Genomic DNA, 22,091 nt, shown 5'->3' with positions numbered 1-22,091 from the left:
TCAAGTTAAAAGATGACTAGGATACATAATGAGTAATGATATATTATGAAATGATAGATACTATAATATGGGTGGCATGGTGGTGCAACCTGCCCATTGTGTTTCCTTACACTCGCAGTTTGGGCTGCAATAAAACAACAACTACAATTAGACTCCAAAGTGGCGCCTTTAAATTCCTCTAAAAGAAAAAACAGTTCAAAACACAAAGGTAGTATATTTATCATCACATTCGACAAAGGAAAGCATCAAATCCTCACCACTGAGGATAATGGGTAATGTCTGGCTTCTATTTTTTTGTTGATTGAAAAATGACTTAAACGATTGATCACCAGAGTGGCTGCCAGTTAATTTTGTCGATCGACTAATCATTTCAGCTCTGCTTTCAGAGCTGGGAGAAGCAACAGACAATAGACAAAGACAAGATGAAATTCAGTTTTCAAGCTATAATTGTGATGCTGAAAACTACTGATAGTGAAAAAGGCGACCCAGGATTCCGTCGTCACTTCACATACCTGCTGCAATCATTCTCCAAATCTCTTATTATTTTCCATCACCTAACTTCCCACATCTTCAGCACTTTTAATTGCATACAGAAATGTTTAACACAATTACTGCCACTTCTCAGGTGGCATGACAGACCTGCATGATAAGAACGCAGGGTCATTTCAGAGTATCTATTTTACCCCGACACCCGTGCAGTTTGTTTTTACTAGTTTTTACCATTAAAACTTTAAATCTGGGCGCAAAGACAGATCTCTAGAGGAGGTGGGATGCTGCAAGATGCCAAACACACACTAAAAGCAGAATGACATTGATAACTCAATTTATATATCTAAAGATACCGTTGGATTTCTGCTGTTCTTTAACATCAGATTCAACATTTTGTCTCTGCAGCTCTGAAAGCACTAAAGTGAATTTCAGAATAAAGGGCTGAGAACGCCGCATCTTTTCAGTTAATTCAAACGACTTAATTTCCAGTGGCTGTTTTCTTTTGTCCGTTTCTGATAGGTGACTTAACTGAAATTTCCAACCGCTCCAGCCCGGCCCCTGCATGTCTCCTGGCGAGGCTGTCCAACGCACGGTTTCCTTTATTGTAAACAACAATGAAGTGTGATATTTGAAAAAAACAGATGCGCCACCGGTGGACCACGAGCCACCAATCATTTGTAGTCTGCACCCGAAGCGGCTTTTGAATCCCTCCTTCTCTTCCCACCTCTTCAAATTCATTGGCTGCCAGAGGAGCAGCGACAATGTTTAATGCACCATGCGGTGTCCGGAGTTCAGTCAGTGAGAGGAAGCGTTCAGTGCGCTTAGGAGTGTTTTACGTGCAGAAAATACTAAATAACGACTGTGCGCATATTGGAGAAAATCGCCCTTACGGGGAGACTTGTGCCAGAATGCGGGCTTGTTGCTGCTGACCACCTCCTCAGCAGCTCTCTCGCTCTCTCTGTGTGTCTCTCTGTGGACTTTGACGGGGACGGCGGACAAGGACAAAAATGCCACAACGGGAATCAGTCACTCAGCTGTGTTTCGGACGGGGGGAAAAACACTGATCGCCTTGGATCTACCTTGCACATCTGGATTTTTTTCTTTCTTTCTTTCTTTTTTTTGAAATCCACATAGAGTATTTCTCCGAACAGTTTTCCTTCCTGAAGACCGGTGACTCACTGCAGGCAGAAGGCGAGCCGCTGCATCCTTAATCAGACAGCGGAGAGGACTTCAGCTCATTGACATTACAGTCATACTTTTCTGGAGCACTTTTTTTTTTTTTATTTCCACTGCGCTGCACTGTAGCCTGCGTGTGCATCGGAGGCTTGTGGCTTTCTCCCCCCTGCACGCAGAGGGGAAAGACGGTCCGGGTGGTGCGCACTGAAGTGCTTTGGGCATGAAACTCTCCCTGATTTCTGCCGGAACTGACTGTTTTTATTTTTACAGTTATATATTTTTGTCGGACTATCACAGCAGTTTCTTTTGGTAAGTTTGCCCTTTTTGTCTTTCATCTTCTCGGGGTCTCTCCTGCATGCGTAATTTCCCGCTGGGAGCCCCGTCCCCTGCTCATTTCCAGACGGTTGTTATTTCACAACCATCCCCTATGCATGCGGATGCAACAGCTTCTTCCAGGGACCGTTGAATCTTGCAGAGAGAGAGAGAGGGAGAGAGTGGAGGGGGAGAGACAGAGAGCAGCAGTGGAGAGAATTACACGGCTGTGCTGAGATGTTGGCAGCTCATTTCCGAATTTTTAAAAGGCTCATTGTGAATATCCGGATTATGCGGATTTGTTAATGCGTGTAAGAGGCTCATTTTATACACATTTATTCAAATAGCCGCCACAATAGGCCATCTTCAGTTGTACGCCTGCAGTGTTACCATATTATTAAAGTTGCCCTATTACAGTTTCAGTCAGCATTCTTGTAATGTGTGAATGGGCCATTATTACCATAGGGTCAGGTGGTGCATTGCACATTAGAGATAGATTAAGAACTGCATTCTGAGTCTTGCGTTTGTAACAATGCACGTAGTAAATAAGATGCAAGGGGAATCATTATATCTCTGTGTGTCAGGGCTGCGCCGAGTGTCTTCCCAAGGTTAACTAATTGACAAGCTTCCCCCATAATTGTGGAGATGAATTACACATGAGCCCTGTTTTATATTTGGCTCAGTGGTGGATCAGATGTCTTACTGGCAGAATGGTCGTAACGTAGCTTAGCCTATTTTTATTTGGGTGACTAATTTCCACATATGCACTATGACAAATTTGTCTTTTTCTGTTTTCCTTCTTAGGTGGTATGAGTGAACACTTACAATGACTATTCTGTTTGGAGACTGGATCGCAATTATTGCTCAGATGAGTCTGGGTGCTCAGCTGAATATAAATTAGGTGTTCGGCACCACAGATTGCTGGAAGGGGCATAAGAAGAGAGAGACAGAGCAAAGACAATCCACAAAGACAAATGCAAAGGCCTCACATGATGAACAGAACTCTTTTTTTGATCCCGAATAACAGAAATACCAAATTTGAAAAAGATATCAACAGGTCAAAGGAGGCGTAAACACAACACAGATTACAGCAGCTTTTACGGAGTGGGGATGTATCTTTCTATTTTCTTTTTCCTCCTCTTATGGGCTCATGCCCTGACATTGAAAAACTTGAATTACTCTGTCCCGGAGGAGCAGGGTCCGGGGACAGTGATTGGGAACATTGCCAAAGATGCCAGACTCGGACTCGAACAGATTGGTCAGGGAGGACAGGGTAAGAAAGCCAACTTCAGGGTGCTGGAGAACTCCGCTCCGCATCTCATCGACGTGGACCCCCAAAGCGGACTGTTATACACGAAGCAGCGCATCGACAGGGAAACGTTGTGTAAGAGAAACCCCAAGTGCCAGCTCTCCATGGAGGTGTTTGCCAATGACAAGGAGATCTGCATGATCAAAATAGATATTCAGGACATTAACGACAACTCACCCACTTTCCCCTCGGATCAGATTGATATTGACATTTCAGAAAACGCAGTGCCAGGGACACGCTTTCCCCTGACCAGCGCGCACGACCCAGATGCAGGGGAAAACGGCCTGAAAACCTATCAAATAACACGCGATGACTACAATCTTTTTTCCTTGGAGGTAAAATCCCGCGGGGACGGGACGAAATTCCCAGAATTAGTTATTCAACGACCACTGGACCGAGAAGAGCGAAGCCATCACACTCTCATCTTGTCAGCCACTGATGGGGGGGAATATCCTAGGTCAGGTACCATGCAGATAAATGTTAAAGTTATTGATTCCAATGATAACAGTCCTGTGTTTGATCAGCCCTCATATGTTGTGGAGATTCCTGAAAACTCACCTCCCGGTAAAGTCCTGATCGATTTAAATGCTACTGATCCTGATGAGGGCAACAATGGACAAGTTGTCTATTCTTTTAGTGGCTATGCCCCAGAGAGAATCCGGGAGCTCTTCTCCATAGATTCAAGAACAGGGGTCATAAAGATTCAGGGCGAAATTGACTACGAAGAGAGCCCAGTTATTGAGATTGACGTGCAGGCAAAGGATCTAGGTCCCAATCCAATCCCAGGTCATTGTAAAGTCACTGTTAAAGTGCTTGACAGGAATGATAACTGGCCGTCTATAGGCTTTGTGTCTGTGAGACAGGGAGCCATCAGCGAGGCAGCACCTCCAGGCACTGTCATTGCTTTGGTCCGTGTCACAGACAAGGATTCGGGCAGGAATGGGCAGCTTCAGTGCAGAGTGCTGGGTAATGTCCCTTTTAAACTTGAGGAGAACTATGATAACTTCTATACAGTGGTGACTGACAGGCCCTTGGACAGAGAGATGCAGGATGAGTACAATGTCACTATTGTGGCAAAAGATAATGGCATTCCTCCTCTAAACTCCACAAAATCCTTCACCGTGAAGATTCTGGATGAGAATGACAATGTTCCTCGCTTTACCAAGTCAGTTTACCTTCTTCAGATACCTGAGAACAACATCCCAGGGGAGTACCTAGGTTCGGTTCTGGCACATGACCCAGACCTTGGCCAGAATGGGACAGTGTACTACAGCATAATTAATTCCAATGTGAGTGGTGGTGATGTCAACACATATGTCAATGTGAACGCTGCTAATGGAGCCATCTATGCCGTGCGATCTTTTAACTATGAGCAAATTAAGTATTTTGACTTTAAGGTGCTTGCTAAAGATGCCGGATCTCCACACCTGGAGAGCAACGCTACGGTGCGCATCAGTGTTCTGGATGTCAATGACAACATCCCTGTCATAGTTCTGCCCCTGCTCCTCAACGACACGGCTGAAATCCATGTGCCACGTAATGTTGGCGTTGGCTATATTGTCACCACAGTGAGGGCGGTGGATAATGACTACGGTGAGAGCGGGAGGCTCACCTATGAGATCTCAGATGGCAATGAGGAGCACCTCTTTGAGATCGATCCCGTGACCGGGGAGGTACGAACAGCCCACCCTTTCTGGGATGACGTGAGCCCCATTGTGGAGCTGATCATCCGGGTATCGGACCACGGCAAGCCGACCCTCACTGCTGCCGCCAGGCTCATCATCAAGGCCTCCGACGGACGTCCTCCTGATGGACTGCCGCGCACGAAGGACAATCAGAACTGGGACATGTCCCTGCCTCTTATTGTAACTCTAAGCATCATATCCATCATGCTTCTGGCTGCCATGGTCACCATAGCAATTAAGTGCAAACGGGAAAACAAGGAAATCCGTACCTATAATTGTCGCATTGCAGAGTACTCGCACCCTCAGCTGGGTAAAGGCAAGAAGAAGAAGATTAACAAGAACGACATCATGCTGGTGCAGAGCGAGGTGGAGGAGCGGGATGCCATGAATGTGATGAATGTGGTAAGCAGCCCTTCCTTGGCCACCTCTCCCATGTACTTTGACTACCAGACACGCCTGCCACTCAGCTCACCAAGGTCAGAGGTCATGTACCTCAAGCCCACTGCCAATAACCTCAGCGTGCCCCAAGGCCACGTGGGATGCCACACCAGCTTCACAGGCCCAGTCACCAGCACTACAGACACACCTACTAACCGCATGTCCATCATACAGGTAAGGGAAATTGCACTCTCCTCCTTCACTGTTATGCCACCATTTCCACGTCACAGCCCACAGAAAGCTCCCATTTCCTTTATCAACATTTGCCCCTTGTTTTGTAAAATGAAAGGAAAAAGAAGATAAGGACAGGCAGAGGCAGAGAGGCCCAGGAGCACAGGGAGAGAGAGAGGAGGGGAGGGAGGGCTGAGCATTAGAAGGATTAAACAGTCATTCTGGTGCTCTCATAGAACAGAGCCAGTGACATCGAAACAAATCAGTTGTGCTTGAAATATGTCACGGAAGGCTTTTGAAATCCGTTTTCATGTAGAAATTTTCATTAATCACTCAATCACTGTCATTTCATTCCTGTGTAGTAAAGAGTTTAACCTGTAGCTGAGCTATAAGCAACTTTGTGTTTTTTTTAGGAACAATTCCATTTTAAAACTACCCAATTATCCAACAGACAGTCACATATCCTAACCCAAGGACTAGATTTTTTTGAAATGATACTTAATAAATTCCATTAATATACCTGTACACAGTAATAGTGGCAGCTATAATGTCATATCATGAGAGTAAAGTTACTCCAGTGACAGATGCTTGTTTACTGTTTTATAACATCATATCAGTCTTAAAATTCTACACGTCTCTGTGGGTAATTCGAGCCATTTTAATTCCTGGAGATTAGCAGATTGTTCTTATTTCCGCAGCTACTTTATACGTCTTTGTGCCGAGTACATGGGTGCATAAGCCTCTAACGTGATAACTTCTCTGTGTCTTTGGCCTTAAGCCCATTAAAAGTCTGTCGTGTCAGACGAGGATTAAGGCCTGCTTAAGACACTGGTATGTAACTCTGGGGATAATGGGCAGCTGTAGCAAAATGAGCCTTTTTTCTGATGTTTACCTATTGTTACCAATAAAAAATTTACGCTCGTAGTATAATTTTATGCAAAAATAAAGAGTCGTCAATTAGTTTTATTATTATTACCTTCTGCCTATGACCTTATACTATTTGGCACAGTTAGAGAAAGACATTCTTTCTAGTTACATCCTTTTGGACTGTAACCACTAGATAAAGCTCTTGTTGCCTTTTCTATCCCACTGTTTGCACTGGACATGGACGTGACGATGACTGTGATCAGATGTGACGTGTTCCCACCAGGGAGGATGGCCACTGTATGTTGTTCCCACTCTCGGTCTCAGCCCCGCTTCTATTATCAGCCAGCTGCATAGGGCAAGGGTCAGCACAAAGACCGTTAAGGCTTCCTAATCAAAGGGACAGAATAATTGCTGGTCTATTCTGCAGGCTGTTTCTCTGCTAATGTAGTGATGATGAATTAGACTGTGTCGGGCTGTTGCACACCCATTTTGTGCACTTTTCCCTCCCGTTCCAGATTGTCAAAGGGATAACAAACAGGAGCGGCAACAACACATTCCTTAGTGTCTTGTTTACAGAGGGTCCCCTCGACGCATCAGGCGTGCAGGGTGCTCTATTGTATTATTCAACAGAAACCTGTGTAGAGGGAGATGGCCTGCGGCATTAAGTTTCTTCAGAGGCTGTACAGAAGCGGATCACTTTCCTCCCTCCTCTCTGCTTCTGCCTTCTCTCTCCGTTCGTGTGGACAGTAAGTAACCTGAGTCAGAGGAGAGTGGCTATGGGAAAAATGTCAGGAAACAAAGACAGAATTCCCCTTCCATCGATCCCAAGGCCTCTCAGCCCATCTGTCACTACAGTTGCCACGGGCTGAGAGGCTAAATAGGAAAAATAAATAAAGAGATGGATAAAGCGGGAGAGCATATCGCCGGCTCAGTCAGTTTCACAAGGGCACCTTAGTGCTTCTGTCTTCATCTGCACATAGTCGGGCTACTGTAACTGCCTGCAACTCCCAGTCTCTTTCCACGCTGCTGCTGGCCTCTAATGATGTTTTATAGTGGTGCACTGGCAGACAGGCTGGGCTTGGTCTCTCGCTGGGAGAGGGGAATAATATGAACATATCAGCAGAGCTCTGCTGGCCTTATCATTGTCACCACCATGCCAGCACCCAGCCCAGCGGAGAGCTTCATTTCATTTCTAAAGAGAATTCCTTGGATAAGGAGATGGATGATACGTAATGATGCCTAATTCCGCTTAAGGCGTTGAAGGGAATTACTTAGTGTGGAATCAAGGTTAAAACCAATCTGCTGCAAAATTCCTCAATGCTCAGGAAGAAGGGATTTCAGTAATTCGCTCCAAAGAGCGAGCCCGCGCCCACTCTGTCTTGAATATGCTTCAGGATTTTGTCCCACATTATGTTTAGCTTCAGCGGCTGAGCCAGGCGGGTGCCCACTGACTGGCTCACAAGTTTCTCTGCTACCTTTTTTTCGAAGCTGCCCTCATTGTTACCAAACATTCAGAGACTCCCGTGTCATTACTTTTAATTGTCCCATAATTAATCTTATTGATTTGTTTTGATAAGTTTTGAGTGTTGTAATTTGATTCACCATGACACTCTAATTAAACAGAATCCTGTCTCGGTGGGAGACCATCCATGTTAATAAGGTGCAGGTGGTACAGAGGCAATGGGGGAGTCTGAAAGGGTATTAAAGCTGCCTTTAGGTGGCGGCATTCTGCCTTGTGTAGGGTGGCACTGAGATGAGGGCGCCAAGGAGAAAAGGGGCTCTCGCCTCTGCTGACTTGACATTGTCACTCGTCACATGGTGAGGAGGCTCCTACTGCTCTAATGAAACATGTCACACTTGTAATAATATGTAACAAACACAGGGGCTATTAGATATTTTTCTGGAAATTTTCCCAGTTGTTTTGAGTGACAGCCACTGGATTTACAAAGCAGGCTGAATCGACGATATTTAAAACTGGCTCACACTTTTACTTTCAGCAAAGTAGATTTCCCTTGTAGCAATTTAGAATAAACCAAGGTTTTTGAATGGATTCTCAAAACCGCCGGCAGCCATAAACCTATCGAGTGATTTTTAAAGAAAAAAACAAAACAAAAAAACATTAAGAGGTGTGACTGTGATGATTTAAGTAGCGCGTATACCAAATAGGAGATAAAAATTTCACTCCTTTGTTCTGTTCAGGTTGAGCATGTACATCCCAACAATGTAGCTGGAGCAGATGTTGAAAATGAATGCTTCCAGGAATGCTCTTACTCTGCATAATTTAGGGAGATTGTGTGTGTGTGTGTGTGTGTGTGTGTGTGTGTGTGTGTGTGTTTATGTATGTGTGTGTGGGTGTAACGTCATTGTGTATTCCAGGCATGTGATTTAAGCCTTTAGCTGGCAGGCTCCGTGACAGAGCCCCTCTCTTTTATGAGCGAGACAATCTTGCATTTGTCCGAACCTTGAAACACCCTTCCTCCAAGAAACACTCACTCACACACACACACACACACACAGACACACACACGCTCGTGCACACAAACACGCAGATGCACATGTAACCAGGCTTGGGCTGTTTTTAAGGATTCTCCCAAAAAGTCTTATCAAAGCCTCCGCTGTATATTGTATTGAAATTGCTCCCACACTTCAGTGGCCACCGAGGCAATGAATAGAAAAGCACTCTTTATTTCATTTCTCTTCCTTCATCTTTAGATAACTGCTTTCCTCTGGAGCTTTCCATGGAATGAGTTTGGTGAACCTGTATGTACTGAAGCCTGCTTGTAGACAGGATTGAGCAGCTCAGCAACCTGACGCACAAACAGTCGTTTAAAGGAACGAGGGACATTTCAAGAAGCTATTTGTAATATGTATATTTTTGTCCTTCAGTTGAGCTCTTCTGGGCCAGATTTGTTTTATGTGAACTTGCCATACATTGCAGTACATAAAAAAAAAAAAAAAAAAAAAAATTATCAGCTTGCCTAAGGGTGTATCTTCATATTTCCTCAAATAAACCTGCTGCTACTGTACATAACACAACACGCTGAAATTCTGAATTATTAATAGGCAGTTTTATTTTTCTTCATCTCCCCCAAGCTCATATGATAGATACAACTAAGAGGAAGTGCCTTCACAACACACAATGTTGCTCTGGGGAACAGCAGTAAATTATGTTACCTCTATAAAACCAAAAACCAAAAAAAGAAATTTTTGCGCCTTTTCGCTGCCATTAGGTGCTCGTTTCAGTACAAATGCGTTAGCATGTCTTGGAGCTGTAGCAGAAGTGTAACGCACAGCACAAAACAGCAGCTGTATTTGCATCCTCTTTCATTAATAAATCATAGCGTTTAACAAATCGGAGGGAAGCGGAAGATGTCACGATAAACATCGGAGGTCTCTGGCTACGTGGAGTATTTGTGAACACGGGGGGAGAAGGAGGGCAGAGCAAGGGGTGAGTGGGAAACAGAAGCTACTTATTTTCTGATGTATGCAGAATATGAGCATTCAGTCACTTGTCCTGGGTCTGTTTGCAATGTGAGGAAGTGTGCAAGAATGTGGAGATGACTCTTTTAAGTAGCCCAGCAGTAATTAAACTTTCAAGTTTCGGGAAGAAAGACTGGGAGAATGTGCTCTGGTTGTAATAAACACCACCAATGTCTTTTTCATTTAACCTCAGTATTAAACAGACTCAGTGGTTTTCAAAGATTTGCATGATTAATAGTCAATTTGCAGATACATACTACGAGCACACAGAAAATTTGTTTGAGATTGGAGGGAGCTGTGGGAGCCGATGTTTTATTTATTGCAGGTTCCCACAAATCCAAGTAACCCTGCTAAATAATTGAACATAAATGTAGGCCCCTGGCTCTGCCCACCACTAGACACAATCTCCTCCTCTAACTTATAACAAACTCCAGCAGAGTCAAACTTAGATGGCTGGAGACAGTATGTATACAGTATACTGGGCTTATTGGTCAGCCACTAGAAGTCCTTTCAGCCAGCTGTTGTGCAGTCATGTGCACGCAGCACTTATCTGCGCTGCATGATCTCATTATTTTAACAGACTTCCCGACCTGGCGATGCAGGGCAACAAAGGAATTTCTTTTATTTCTTTTTTTTTCAAATGTAGAGAAAGAGGCAGGATATGAGAACACAAGTTGACCTCCGTGATAGCCAGACTGGCCGGACACATTAAACCAATTTGCTTGGTTCAATAGGAAGCGGCCTATTGGAGATGACATGGGCACGATAATAAGACTGTGGATTGTCAGTGGACATTCACTCTCGAGCCGCTGTGTGTTTGTGTGTGCGCGAGTGTGTTTGTGATCGAGGGGAAGGCGGCTAATCTGGACTCCTCTGCTTCTTATCACTGACACCGGAACTTCTGTCATGTCATTTTGTTGAGTAGCAAGTGTCGCTGTGTAGCGTGGTTTACTCGTTTATTTTGCTAGTTATTTGTTTGTGTTGTGATTGTTTTTTGTCGTCTGTGTGACAGTGCGTCTTGTCTTCCTGACCCCGCCCATCCTGCAAGCTGCCTGACTTTCTGTTGCGTCGCAAGTGCACGCACACACCAGGCGGATCCGTGCATTATGTACCTGGTGGTTCTTTTACCAGAATGTGTTTTCTTTTTAATAGAAACTTCAATTCATGTCATTTTCTGAAAGGAAAAGAAGATCTGTGCGCGTATGCCCGCAGTAGACTGTGAACCATTTGCCTTGGTGCTGCTGGCATTGTGCTCAAACAACTCAGGCACAAGGATCCAACCTAGCATCAAGCGAGGTCACAAAAACAAGAGAACAAAACATAACCTTCACAGTGGAGGAATCTAAGATTCAGCTGCCATGTGTCTGTGTGTGTGTGTATGTATGCGCAGACGCACACATGCACCTGCGCTACCACCAGCTGTGCTCTGAAGCACCGGTCTTGCTGGTTCCCTCAGATTGGAATGGGCTTCCCTGTGGGGGCCGCCTGCCCCCCGAGGGCTCTTAGATCCCCCCTGGGGTCTTCAGACTTAACGTTTTGAGCAGCAGGTTGCCAGAGGTGCAACAATAGATGGGTATGTGTACGAGTGACCTCACAGTAATGTGCACTGAGACGCGCAGCACACAGAGGGCTCCATAGGCGTACATGGCGTGGCGATGTATTCTTTGAACTGCCAGCAGCTGGGTCTCCTTGCTGTAAATCAAACACTTTCAAAGTCAAACAAAGTGGAATTCACTCTGCAGTGCCTTGGCACCAGTCCAACCGGAGAGAGCTTTTATTTCTGCCACATCTTCCTTCACCGTGCCCCCGAGGCATGTGGGAAACAACACGCAGCTCAAAGAATGAGTTATGTGAATCTGCTCTCACCTTCTATCTCATTAGTATAAGAGAAATGATTTATCCCCGTCTCCCTGAACGTCTCTTTCCTTGTCCTTGCCTTCTACAGTTCAGCACTTCTTCAGCTTCATCAGTAATGTGATTAATTGATTGGAAGGATATACCATGAATACCGTCTCATTTGCGCCAATTTCACCTAACTACGTGTTCAAACAAGCCGCAGCAAAACAGGCCTCCTCTCCCCCGCTAGTTCGTTGCAGCCGCTCAATCCGGAAATGACAGTTTGCTTTGCAATTTGAGGAGTATCTCTCTGTCTAGTGTAATCCCGCCGGTGTAAGTTTGCACGTTTGTGTGTCTGAGAAGGTCCGACACTCTAATGGCAGAGATCCCACCGTCTCCTCTGTCCCTGCTCATATCTGTGGCACAGTTTGAAATCTGACTCCCGTGTCTAAAGCCCTGTGCGCGTCTGAAGGGAATTGACTTCCACTGTGTTTTGCAGTGGTTGTTATGTGTTTGTGGCAACAGAGGCGAATGAGTCGGCACTCTCAGATGTTATTGCGTAAACAAAAGGCCCACTAAGTGGTGGGCACACAAGATTTGTCATCAAACATTTGACTGTGTCCGCTCTTCAGGGTAGCAGTGGCGATGCTGAGTGGCGTGTCGTATATTTGGCCGGCTTCATCTTTTTCTATTGTACTGCACAGATGTACTCAATTGGCCCCTCGCTGGGTTTATGTCTTTGAGAGGAATCTTTTTGGGGCCTTTAGCATTCAGATCAATTGTTGGTTTGCTCCGTTTCTTATTGATTTTTGCTCTGTTTGGTACTGAAATACAGTATTTCATTATCTATCGCTCTGAGCATTGCTTAGCTTAAAAAAAAGAGCTGGTGCTCGCTCCCTCTCCTCCTCGCCTCCCCTTTCTCTCGCTCTGACTCTCGTCCTTTTTCGGATTCCCGTTCTTTCTCTCTGCTCTTGTCATCTCAGATAAGCGTCGCAATTGCTCATGTTACTGACGACCCAAGCCAAATTCATAATGATGAGATTATCTTGTCAACGGTACAGAGTGTATATGTCTGCTGTATTGATCTGCGCACAGTCTTAATAAATGAAGTACCACGATGGAAGCCTTGGCTCAATGATAACTCTGAGCAGATCTAGCTATTTATACACTCTCAACACTGCTGAGATGATGAATGGAACTTGTGTATTCTGCCCTTCTCCTCTCTTTTTCCTCTTCCTCCTGTCTTTCCTCCTCTCTCGTCTCCTCTCCTCTCCTATTTCCAGGCCGATAGGGCAAAACAGCCCCTCTCCACACACGCGCTGTCTGAAATGCGTCCTCTTCGAGGTCACGTTGACATGCCGAGTCGATGTACTCCCAGGTGGAGAGGCATGGGTGCTGCTGTGGGAGGAACCAGTCAGATAGACTACAGGGGAGGGGGAGCGGGGAGGGGGAAAAAATTACCAGCGGCGGAGCTCGGGCCTGCGTGTGTCTTTAAAGGACTGAGGTTTCAAGGGGAGTTTATCTGTGCATTTGAAGAGAAGGTCAGCAGGGTTTAGAGCTCGAGATTATGTGTGATTGTTTCTTCTGTGGGCTAGCTGATTAATGCTAAAGCTGGTCTGACAGATTCTTAATGCACCATAGACGCACTTAAAAGAGACTGAGAGGAACTGACGTCCAACACTTTGACAACAGAGCATTATCCTAAAGCCTTTCCTGTCAGTTTTTTTTTTTTTACCCAGGTGCACGGACAGCATCCTCCATGCCTTCCAGTCCTCCTCTTCCCGGGCCCTCCTCTGCTCAGATACTTCTGAGGTGCATATACAGTAGATAGGTCACCTTGAAGTGAAACTAGACGTAGTCCATCTGCTGCATATGTGTGTGTGTGTGTGTGTGTGTATAGAGAGACAAAGAGGGAGAGCGCAGGTGTGTGTGTGCGTGTGTGCACTTGTGCATGTATTGATATTAGACATGTGCGCCTGCATTCTGTGTGTCTGTGTTTGTGTGTTTATTTATCTGCGTCTGGCCTTGGTTCTGGGCTTTGGGGAAATATCTCAAATCCTTTCATCCACAGAACGGCTCTTCCTCCATCAATTCAAATGGAATAATTTTGTTCTTTAATGTTTTTGTTCAAAAACTCCCAGCTTCTGTCTTGTTAACCCGCAAACTGGAACACATTTTGTGGATAGTTTGTTTCAAAACTGAATTATGAAACGCTTGTTTCTTCAGTCAGACTTGATGTTAATACTGGAAAAGAGGGTTTAATGATATCAGTACCAAAGTGTTGTAAACGTGTGCTTTTAGCAGCCTGAAAACAGGTTGACTGTGTTTCAGTTTTAGATGCGAGGCTGCGAACACTCCGATTCTCGAAAGAACCTAAAGTGCAACGCTGGCTTACTGTAAATGAGGAGCATGCTTATTTAGATATCACTCCAAACACTGAAGAGTACAGACTTTTGTTCAGTTTATTTAATGAATGCATCCTTGTTTTGCAGTTTGTTTGATCATATTGTTCCATTCAGTGGTGATTTCTAATTAGAAGAAGATTGATACCGCTCTCCACCACTCGATTTGAAGCTACAGACAGCAGCCGGCTAGCAGAGCTTAGCATAAAGACTGGAAGCAGGCAGAAACAGCTAGCCTGGCTCTTTCTGAAGGTAACAAAAATCCCCAGACCAGCACCTCCCGATTTCCTCGAGTCTCGTCCCTGTGAGGTTATTATATATAATATATTTAGCGTTGATGCATGACAGCGGTTTTGATCTCCTCAGCTGACTCTTGAAAAGAAAGCAAACAAGTGTATTTGCCAAACTGCCAAAACTGTTCCTTTAAAGTCTTATGTGTAGGCGTCCCGCTCAGTGCGGGTACTACATCTGTGCTGGTTCTTGTGTAAGGTTAATTCATGCATGCATGTCTTCAAATGTACAGTGTGACAGGCCTCTGTGACAGCTTTGGATTTTTGGGCTGAGTTGGCTTTGGATTCATGAGGGCGAAGCAAGGTCAGTGCTGACTCAAGACTTGACTTAACGGCCAAGCTGTTGTAACTATTGATGAGCAAGTACTGAATGATTAGTAGCTTACAGACCAAGATCACACACTGTACCCTCCCTTTTTTTCTGCTCTCCTCACAGATTCAGCTGCGCGTAAATAATTCAACATCAAGTAAAGTCTGTCACTTTTTTCCCCTCCAAAGTTAACGTATTCTCCTTTATCAATAATCAAGACTGATCCCAGCTGTAAGCTACAGCACCCGGACCAGCTGGTTAAATGTGTCTACACAAAGCAAATTCAAGTAGTGAGGGGAAACGACACTGCTATTTTAGCAGAGCTGACAAACTGCTGCGTTAGGGGGTTTTTGTGTGTTGGAATAAATATCTATGCCAAAAGCTACATTTATCATTTACTCCTGGGGCTAAACTGCCACAGATGTGGATTGTGTTGATAGGAGTACAAACGCGCCGCCTTGTGCCGCCCCTCCTCCTCGGAGCAGAAAAGTTTCCTCTGAGCTGAATTCAGAGATGGCAGCCGAGACTGAATTGGCTGCTGAATTGTTGTCAGCCTTGTTGTATTTGTGGAAGATAATGCTGGTTGGAACTGCAGACGTACAGAAGTAATGCTGGAGAAGATAATTGCTAATATAACAGTGCCTGGAATTCTTACGTAAGATTAGAATGAGGAGTTCTTGTTGCCCTTTTCAACTGGAGACCAAAAAAGCTTTTATTTCTTTCCTTTTTTTTTTTTTCTTTTGAAAATAGAGATGGGGTCACGGCCTGTTCCTGTCAGACTCTTTTTATCTAGTGGACTGTGATTTAGGATGTTTGTTGTTGTTTTTTTTTATTTCATGTCCAGGTCCCATTTAATGATTTTCTTTGTCTGGTGTAGTGTTGACTGCCGATGGCTCAGCAGACTGCCTCATTATTTTTGGACTGCACACAGGTGCGAATGCACCACACAGAATGGCTCAGGAATAGCACATACACAGACACACACAGAATCGCTGACATCAGTTCATTCACGTATGTTTATGTCATTAAATATACATGTGTGCTGCGTTCCACTGGCGAAAAGGATGTGTTCTCAAGTCGTGTTATTGTTGTTTGTTGAATATGTTTAATTGAAAAACATGCCAAGACATGATTTTGAAAAGAAAGGGTACAACAAAGTAAAAATCAGACTATAGTGACATCATTTGCAGCACAAAACTTCCCAGTATGGTTGGGACGTGTGGCAAAATTGTTATCCACTGTCGCCCCTTCAACTGACTGTAGCTGATGTATTTAGCACTGGTGCAGCCCGCCAAAGTAAAGGCCAAGGCCATGGGCAGGGGCAAAGGTATGGGTTCCTCGACTGAAAGGCTCATCTCGAATTCAGTTTATTTGATTTCAAACTGGAGGTGCATTGTAAAATAGGTCACAGTCAAATTGGTTTTATTTTCATCCATTTAGTGAGGAAAAAAAAAAAAGATGTTGACAGTTTGCTGTGGTGTAGAGCCTCAGTTGTATGTTTCCAGTGCGGCAGCTTATTGTAATCTTCACCCGAGGGGATGTTGGTCAACATCATCACAGTTTATGGGTAATGTCCTTTTTAGTTAGATAAGGATGATTCATTCAATAATAGCTTAATCAGCCTATTAATAAATCAATTATATGCATAGGAGTTAAGAAACAGATTATTATATATTTTTTGTAATTTGAGGTAAACAGATTATTCTGTATCACTACATGCCTATTAAGACAAGCCTTCTGAGCCATTTTGTTTGTGCGGGATTTAGTTTAGCCCATCATTTGATTTTTCATGCATCATAAAATAGGCTAGACTCTAAGATCTCCAACACCTTTAAGTGTGTGTGTGTGTGTGTGTGTGTGTGAGAGAGAGAGAGAGAGAGAGAGAGAGAGAAGTTCAAGGATATGCACTCTCTCAGGAGTTTTGCATTTTATTATTTTCTACGTGAGCTGATTCTCAAGATGATAATGACAGGCTCAAGACTGGAGTTTAACAACGCTTTGTTGACCATCTCCCAGACTCGGAGGGTCTGTTTTCTTTTCAAGCTCTTTAAAAGTAATTTAGTCTCTAAAATTAAATGACAAACGTTATTATAAAGAATGAATGTGCTCTATAAAAGCAGCTCTTAGAAAACCAAAAAAGCACACTGATGGACTCTTTCATGGCTTTCACTCTTTAAGGCACATGCAGCTGCTCAGCTTTCACGGAAGGAAACTACCTTACAAATGACACCAAAATCATTAGCAGACAGAGGAGAAAATGATATCTATGCATGCTCGGGCTCTTCCTCAAAAGGAATAATGAAGTAGCAGTAACTGCACAGGTTGAAGGGAATCAGCTTTGAACTAGTGTTTTTGTCTCGTCCCTCGTGATGAAGAGAAGGAAGGACGGTCACCTCAGCGCTCCCTCTGCCCTGTGCACCCCTTCTGTCCACGTTTCCTTTCTGCTCTGTGTGTGGTTAGCAAAACATGTCAAGTCCTTCATTTGCACCCCATTTTCTTACGATATGAAGTGGTTCTGTTGAAACTGAGGGTGATTTTAAAAAGTAATCGATGTGAGTGGTTATGTGAGCAGTGAATATGCAAGGGAGAGGTCATGCTGTTTATGCAACTGTTTATAAAAGCCTCCTAAAGTGCTACTTAGCCCTGGAAAAAGCCCTATTCCCCACCAATCGAACACATACACACACAAAAAGGAAGGCATTTATGTTACGAATTATGGCAAACCATGATCAAAAAGATGAGGCTGTCGAGTTGGATTAGAGCTGCGTGAGTCACCAGCTTCATTGTAAACCGGTAATTTTACAAAAAAAAAAAAGTCCTGTAATAGTTCTGTGAAGCACACACTCACAATATTTCCAGGCCGTGGCAAGTCTAACGCATGCACATGTGAGCGACTTTATTCAGCTTGAGTCAGATTTGATTTGTGGTACTGAAGTCGAGCTCAGTACAATTAGAGATGAGGGAGAGAGGAGAGACTGTCAGTGAGAGAGATACTTTAAATGACTGATTACTGCGAGTGGGACAAATAATCGATATATTCTGATACACACTCTGGTGATTCGTTATCGTCACACCGGCACTAATTCTGTTCTGTTCCTTTACTGAATCATTTCCGTCCCTTCCTGCAGACATTTCTGAAACATTCCTCTGTGCATAGTTTTCAGTTTAAGCTGCAAACAAAACAAAAATGACACCTTTTCATATGGCCAAAAAAAGGCTGGATCATTGTACATGCGTCGAGTCCAGTTGAGTTTACAGTGCCTCACATCAAACAAACCTGGAGCTTTAAGCTTTAAGTCACGTGGAGTGCCAGCTCATGCATTCATGTGACAGTTATGGTAAGCTGCCATCCTGCGACAAACATTGTGATATAGAGGAAAATCAACACAGTTTATGAAGGTCACTCACTGCAACAAATCATTCTGCACAAACCCTGCTGCAAGGGTTTATTTATCTTCTGTTGTGGGCTGACCAGCAAAGAGCATATGAAGTCAGTCAAGACAACTTTAGAACTCATCGATACAAATCAACAGGAAAATGATGCATCCCGCATCTCAGCGTTTTCAGGTAGTCAGGACTGTAACTCTACAGAAAATTCACAGTTGAATATGCACCATGGTTTTATGGTGGGGGGTTCTTTATGCCTTCAGTACAGCTTGGAAAACAGAGAATTTCTTTAATTTGTTTTGGAAAAACACTAACATTACACATTGCCTCTTGGGCCATAAATCCTGCTGTCAAAATGTAAAAAAAAAAAAAAAAAAAAGAGGATAAACTGTAAGATCTCTGCAAACTCAGAGAGCTAGAAATGTATAGTAGAAGCTGTGTGGTTCAAATGAATAACCCAACAGAAAAGGTGTGAATGCTCCCTTACAGGTGATTCTGTGCACTGCAGAAAGAAACCTTTTTTAGTCGTCTTCTTAACTTTATCCAGGGGTTTGCCAAGCTATGCTTGCTCAATTTCAGCTGTGCTTCAGTCATTCATGCAGCTGCACTTGTTCAGACTAGGAAGATGCCAGTTCAACTACCAATTTGTACCTTTCTCCACAGCACAGCTCACCGGGGCACCTTGGAATTATACAAGAGGTTGCGTTTGAGTGTCGCTGACATGTGGTAGAATATTCACGAACTTGTTTTTCCTTTTAGTTTGCTATTCTGAAGTAGACATACTTCAAAATCATCAGATGGTGCACAAGTTGCACTCCTCTTACCTGTTTTACAACATTTTTCTTTGCAGGGTAATTTGTAAATAGTGTATAAATAATGTGGTACAAATACAAATGATCAAAAAATAGCCTCGTACATTTTTACTCTGTATAAATCTCAGACTAATTGAGAGCAATGGCATTTTTTTAGAATTCTGGTCACACATTAAGGTACACATACTAACCATAAAGTAGTTGCTTATTAGCATGCATATTAGTGGCATATTGGCTCTTTATTGTTTATTTTAAAGCACTTATCATTGCCTCATTCTGGGGGTTCAGGCTAGGTTGTTAAGATTGTAATTCATGAACAGCTTTCTTAAGTACTATCAATAAGTAGTAATTCTTAATTAATGGCCTAATAGTTGCAGAGCATAAATAATACTATGTATAGCACGATGACGGCATATTATCAGCCTGCATCACTTGCCAGCATGACTTAAACAATGTCCAAGCAATCCTTTGTCAGCTTGAAACTTGTCTTCAAATATGTAAGATGCCTTGTTTCAGAGTCTCCGTTATCATTAAGTACTGTGCAGAATCATCAACAAGACGTCCATCTGGACTGATAAGACCTCAGTGTGGTTGCAATCTGTCTAGTCTCCATTTACCCGCATCGGTGGCACTTACTTGTCTGAAAGTCATTTGAACCTGATCTCTTGTAAGTTATTTGGAAGATAGTGGAAGATATTTAGCAGGCAGTAGACTGTGATGGCCTTAAGTTCACTCAAGCCCCCTGATTGATTGGTGTGTTATCTCCAGGAAGATGTATAGGGCCAGCTAATTAGATTTGATCACTTACAATTGCTCCTCAGCCACTAGGTAATCGATTCAGTCTAATTATTGTCTCGCTTCTCCGCCCCCTTTTCCTTACTTCCTTTATCATCCTCTCACTTTGTCGTTTTGCCGTTTTCAGCTTTTATTTCCTGCTTTTGTTGCATCCCCCTTCAGGAATGTGTTTTTTTTTTTTTTTTTCCCCCCTCTAAGCTCAATTTCCCTCTGTTTTATCTGTTACCAACTCTTCTGTTCGGCCGGTGCTGAGCTACTTTGACAGTTTTCCAAGAGGAACAAACTAGAGTTCCCTTCGCGGTAATGACACACACACATACACAGCTAAGACGTACTTTGTCAAATTAAAAACGGCAGTCCAGATCCTTTTGGCTTGCTGACAAGGTCATGCTGGATTTGGAACCGCTCACACCTTCTGACACGAACACGTGCACTCATACGCATACACACAGAGTGAGTGCTGTGTGTGTTTTTGGAAGACAGTAAAGGACAAACGCATGTATCATACCTAGCAGGGTAGGGAGAGGGAGGGGGTGTACTCTCGTTCCTGTGAATAAAAGATAGCTGTCCAATGATGTGTGAAAGAGAACCGCCAATTTGTCCTCTCTCACCACCCCTACCTGAAATATCAAACACACATGTACACACACACACACACACACATACGATACACACAAACATATCCCCATAGAAATGAACACTGCCCCAAAATGCACCAACAAGGCCTGAGAGAAGAATAGCACTCCAATACGCCCGTCCCATTTGTCTCAATCGGCCCGCTGTCTGCTCGGTCAGTCTTAGGGTCTCTATGGGAATACAGAATAGAGTGCAGCTTTTTACACTTACTCAGCCTCTCTGTACTCAGTATCTCTCTGACCTTTGTGGCCTTGCTGCATGGACTAGATACAACACATCATTCAGTACAATTCAACAACATGCTTTTGCAATTCTCACACACACTACTGATGAAACTAAGCGCAACGACTCGGAGCTGCTTGGATTCATCGTGTATCGAATGGGTTCAGTGATCCTCTGAACCTTTAAGGTCACAGACTTGCGTTTTAGGTCAATAAGTGAGTCAGATTTTGAGACCTTCAAGGCCAAATATACAGATTCCGCAGTTTGGGTCCATTCAATTTACAAGAGGTCAGTTCGGTTCAGTTTAGTGCAGTTCATTTCAAGAAGTCCCACAAGGGGAAATTAAGAAGCAAGAAATGTGGGCATGCAACATGAAATACTAAATGATACTTGCGATGCTGAATGAATTTATGTACTGTATAATACAGTGCCTAATAATGACTAATAAAGCTACTGGACATCTAGCCAGTATGTATCATTCCCCCCTCAAATTATCCTGTATTCATTGTGGGCTCTGACTGGCTAAGTACAAAGCAGCCCATACTGGCTGTTATCGATCCATTAATTGGAAAGTGGCCCATTGTAGTGAAAGGGCTGGGCAGTATGGACAGACAGGAAGAGATGGAGGCTTAAGCTCAGCCTGGAGTCTAATTGGCAGGAAAGAGGTTTCTATGAAGTGGCGTAATGTGCTTTTTATTGGCTTGTACGAGGGGGGTAGGTGGTGGAGGGATGTAGAGCACATGCTACTTTAAGTGCGACAAGAAAAACACAACAATTATGAACACCACGCTATGGGATTCAGAAGTGTATTTCCACTTAACAAACTATCAAAGCAGTTTTATACTAACGCACAGAAGGCCATTACCATTTCAAGTGCATTTCATCAATGGTAAACACTGCAGTCGGTGACACAATATGAACCTTTTTGTTCTATTGTAATAAAGAAAATAGCTCTGTGCCTAAGGACACTATTTAGATAGTTGTTCAGTGTGCACAGGTGCAGAAAGTAAATTAAAACAACAATCAAGGAAAACATTTTCCCATTACTATCCTTTCATCCTGTCAGTGCCAACAGAGCCGAGTTGATTGAAAAGTATGTCCAAGGACGGGTCCCTGGTCATAAAAGTACAGAAGGGACACATCAATATAAAGACTTACATCTCTCCTTTTTGAAAAACCCAGGCTGTTATCATTTCAATGCCAAACTATTTCAAACATTCATTCTTCTCTTACCCCGTGGTCAGATTCCAGCCTTTGATATGTTCTGTGAGTGTTTTCTTTTAATCTTGGTGAAGGCTGAGGTGGAACAGAGTGTTTAGGTAGAGATAAAGGTGCTGGCAAAAGCATGGAAGGTCAAAGTACTGAGGTGGCCTGTCTGACCTTCACACACCCTTTTTCATACTGAGCCACCGCAGAGCACGGATGACATTGAAATACTCTATCGACTGTGAGTCAAGCTGTGCATGTGAAAAAG

At 43.7% G+C, this 22,091-nt stretch overlaps 1 protein-coding gene across 2 annotated transcripts in view; it reads left to right on the top strand.

Annotated features, from left to right (window-relative positions):
• The first annotated feature begins 1,414 nt into the window (after nucleotides 1-1,414).
• pcdh17 (protocadherin 17) overlaps nucleotides 1,415-22,091 on the top strand; it is a 54,850-nt gene continuing 34,173 nt past the window's right edge. The window contains exons 1-2 of one of the 2 annotated variants that reach the window (XM_041938516.1): nucleotides 1,415-1,974; nucleotides 2,782-5,583. In XM_041938516.1, the coding sequence (XP_041794450.1) occupies nucleotides 3,088-5,583 (2,496 nt within the window). In that variant the 5' untranslated portion in view covers nucleotides 1,415-1,974; nucleotides 2,782-3,087. Of the gene's footprint in view, nucleotides 1,975-2,212; nucleotides 2,289-2,781; nucleotides 5,584-22,091 lie in introns of those variants that run through there. The other variant, XM_041938524.1, reaches the window with a different exon arrangement.

This window comes from Chelmon rostratus, chromosome 1, assembly GCF_017976325.1.
Source record: "Chelmon rostratus isolate fCheRos1 chromosome 1, fCheRos1.pri, whole genome shotgun sequence".
Taxonomy (NCBI): Eukaryota; Metazoa; Chordata; class Actinopteri; order Chaetodontiformes; family Chaetodontidae; genus Chelmon; species Chelmon rostratus.
This window is presented reverse-complemented; position numbering and strand designations above follow the sequence as displayed.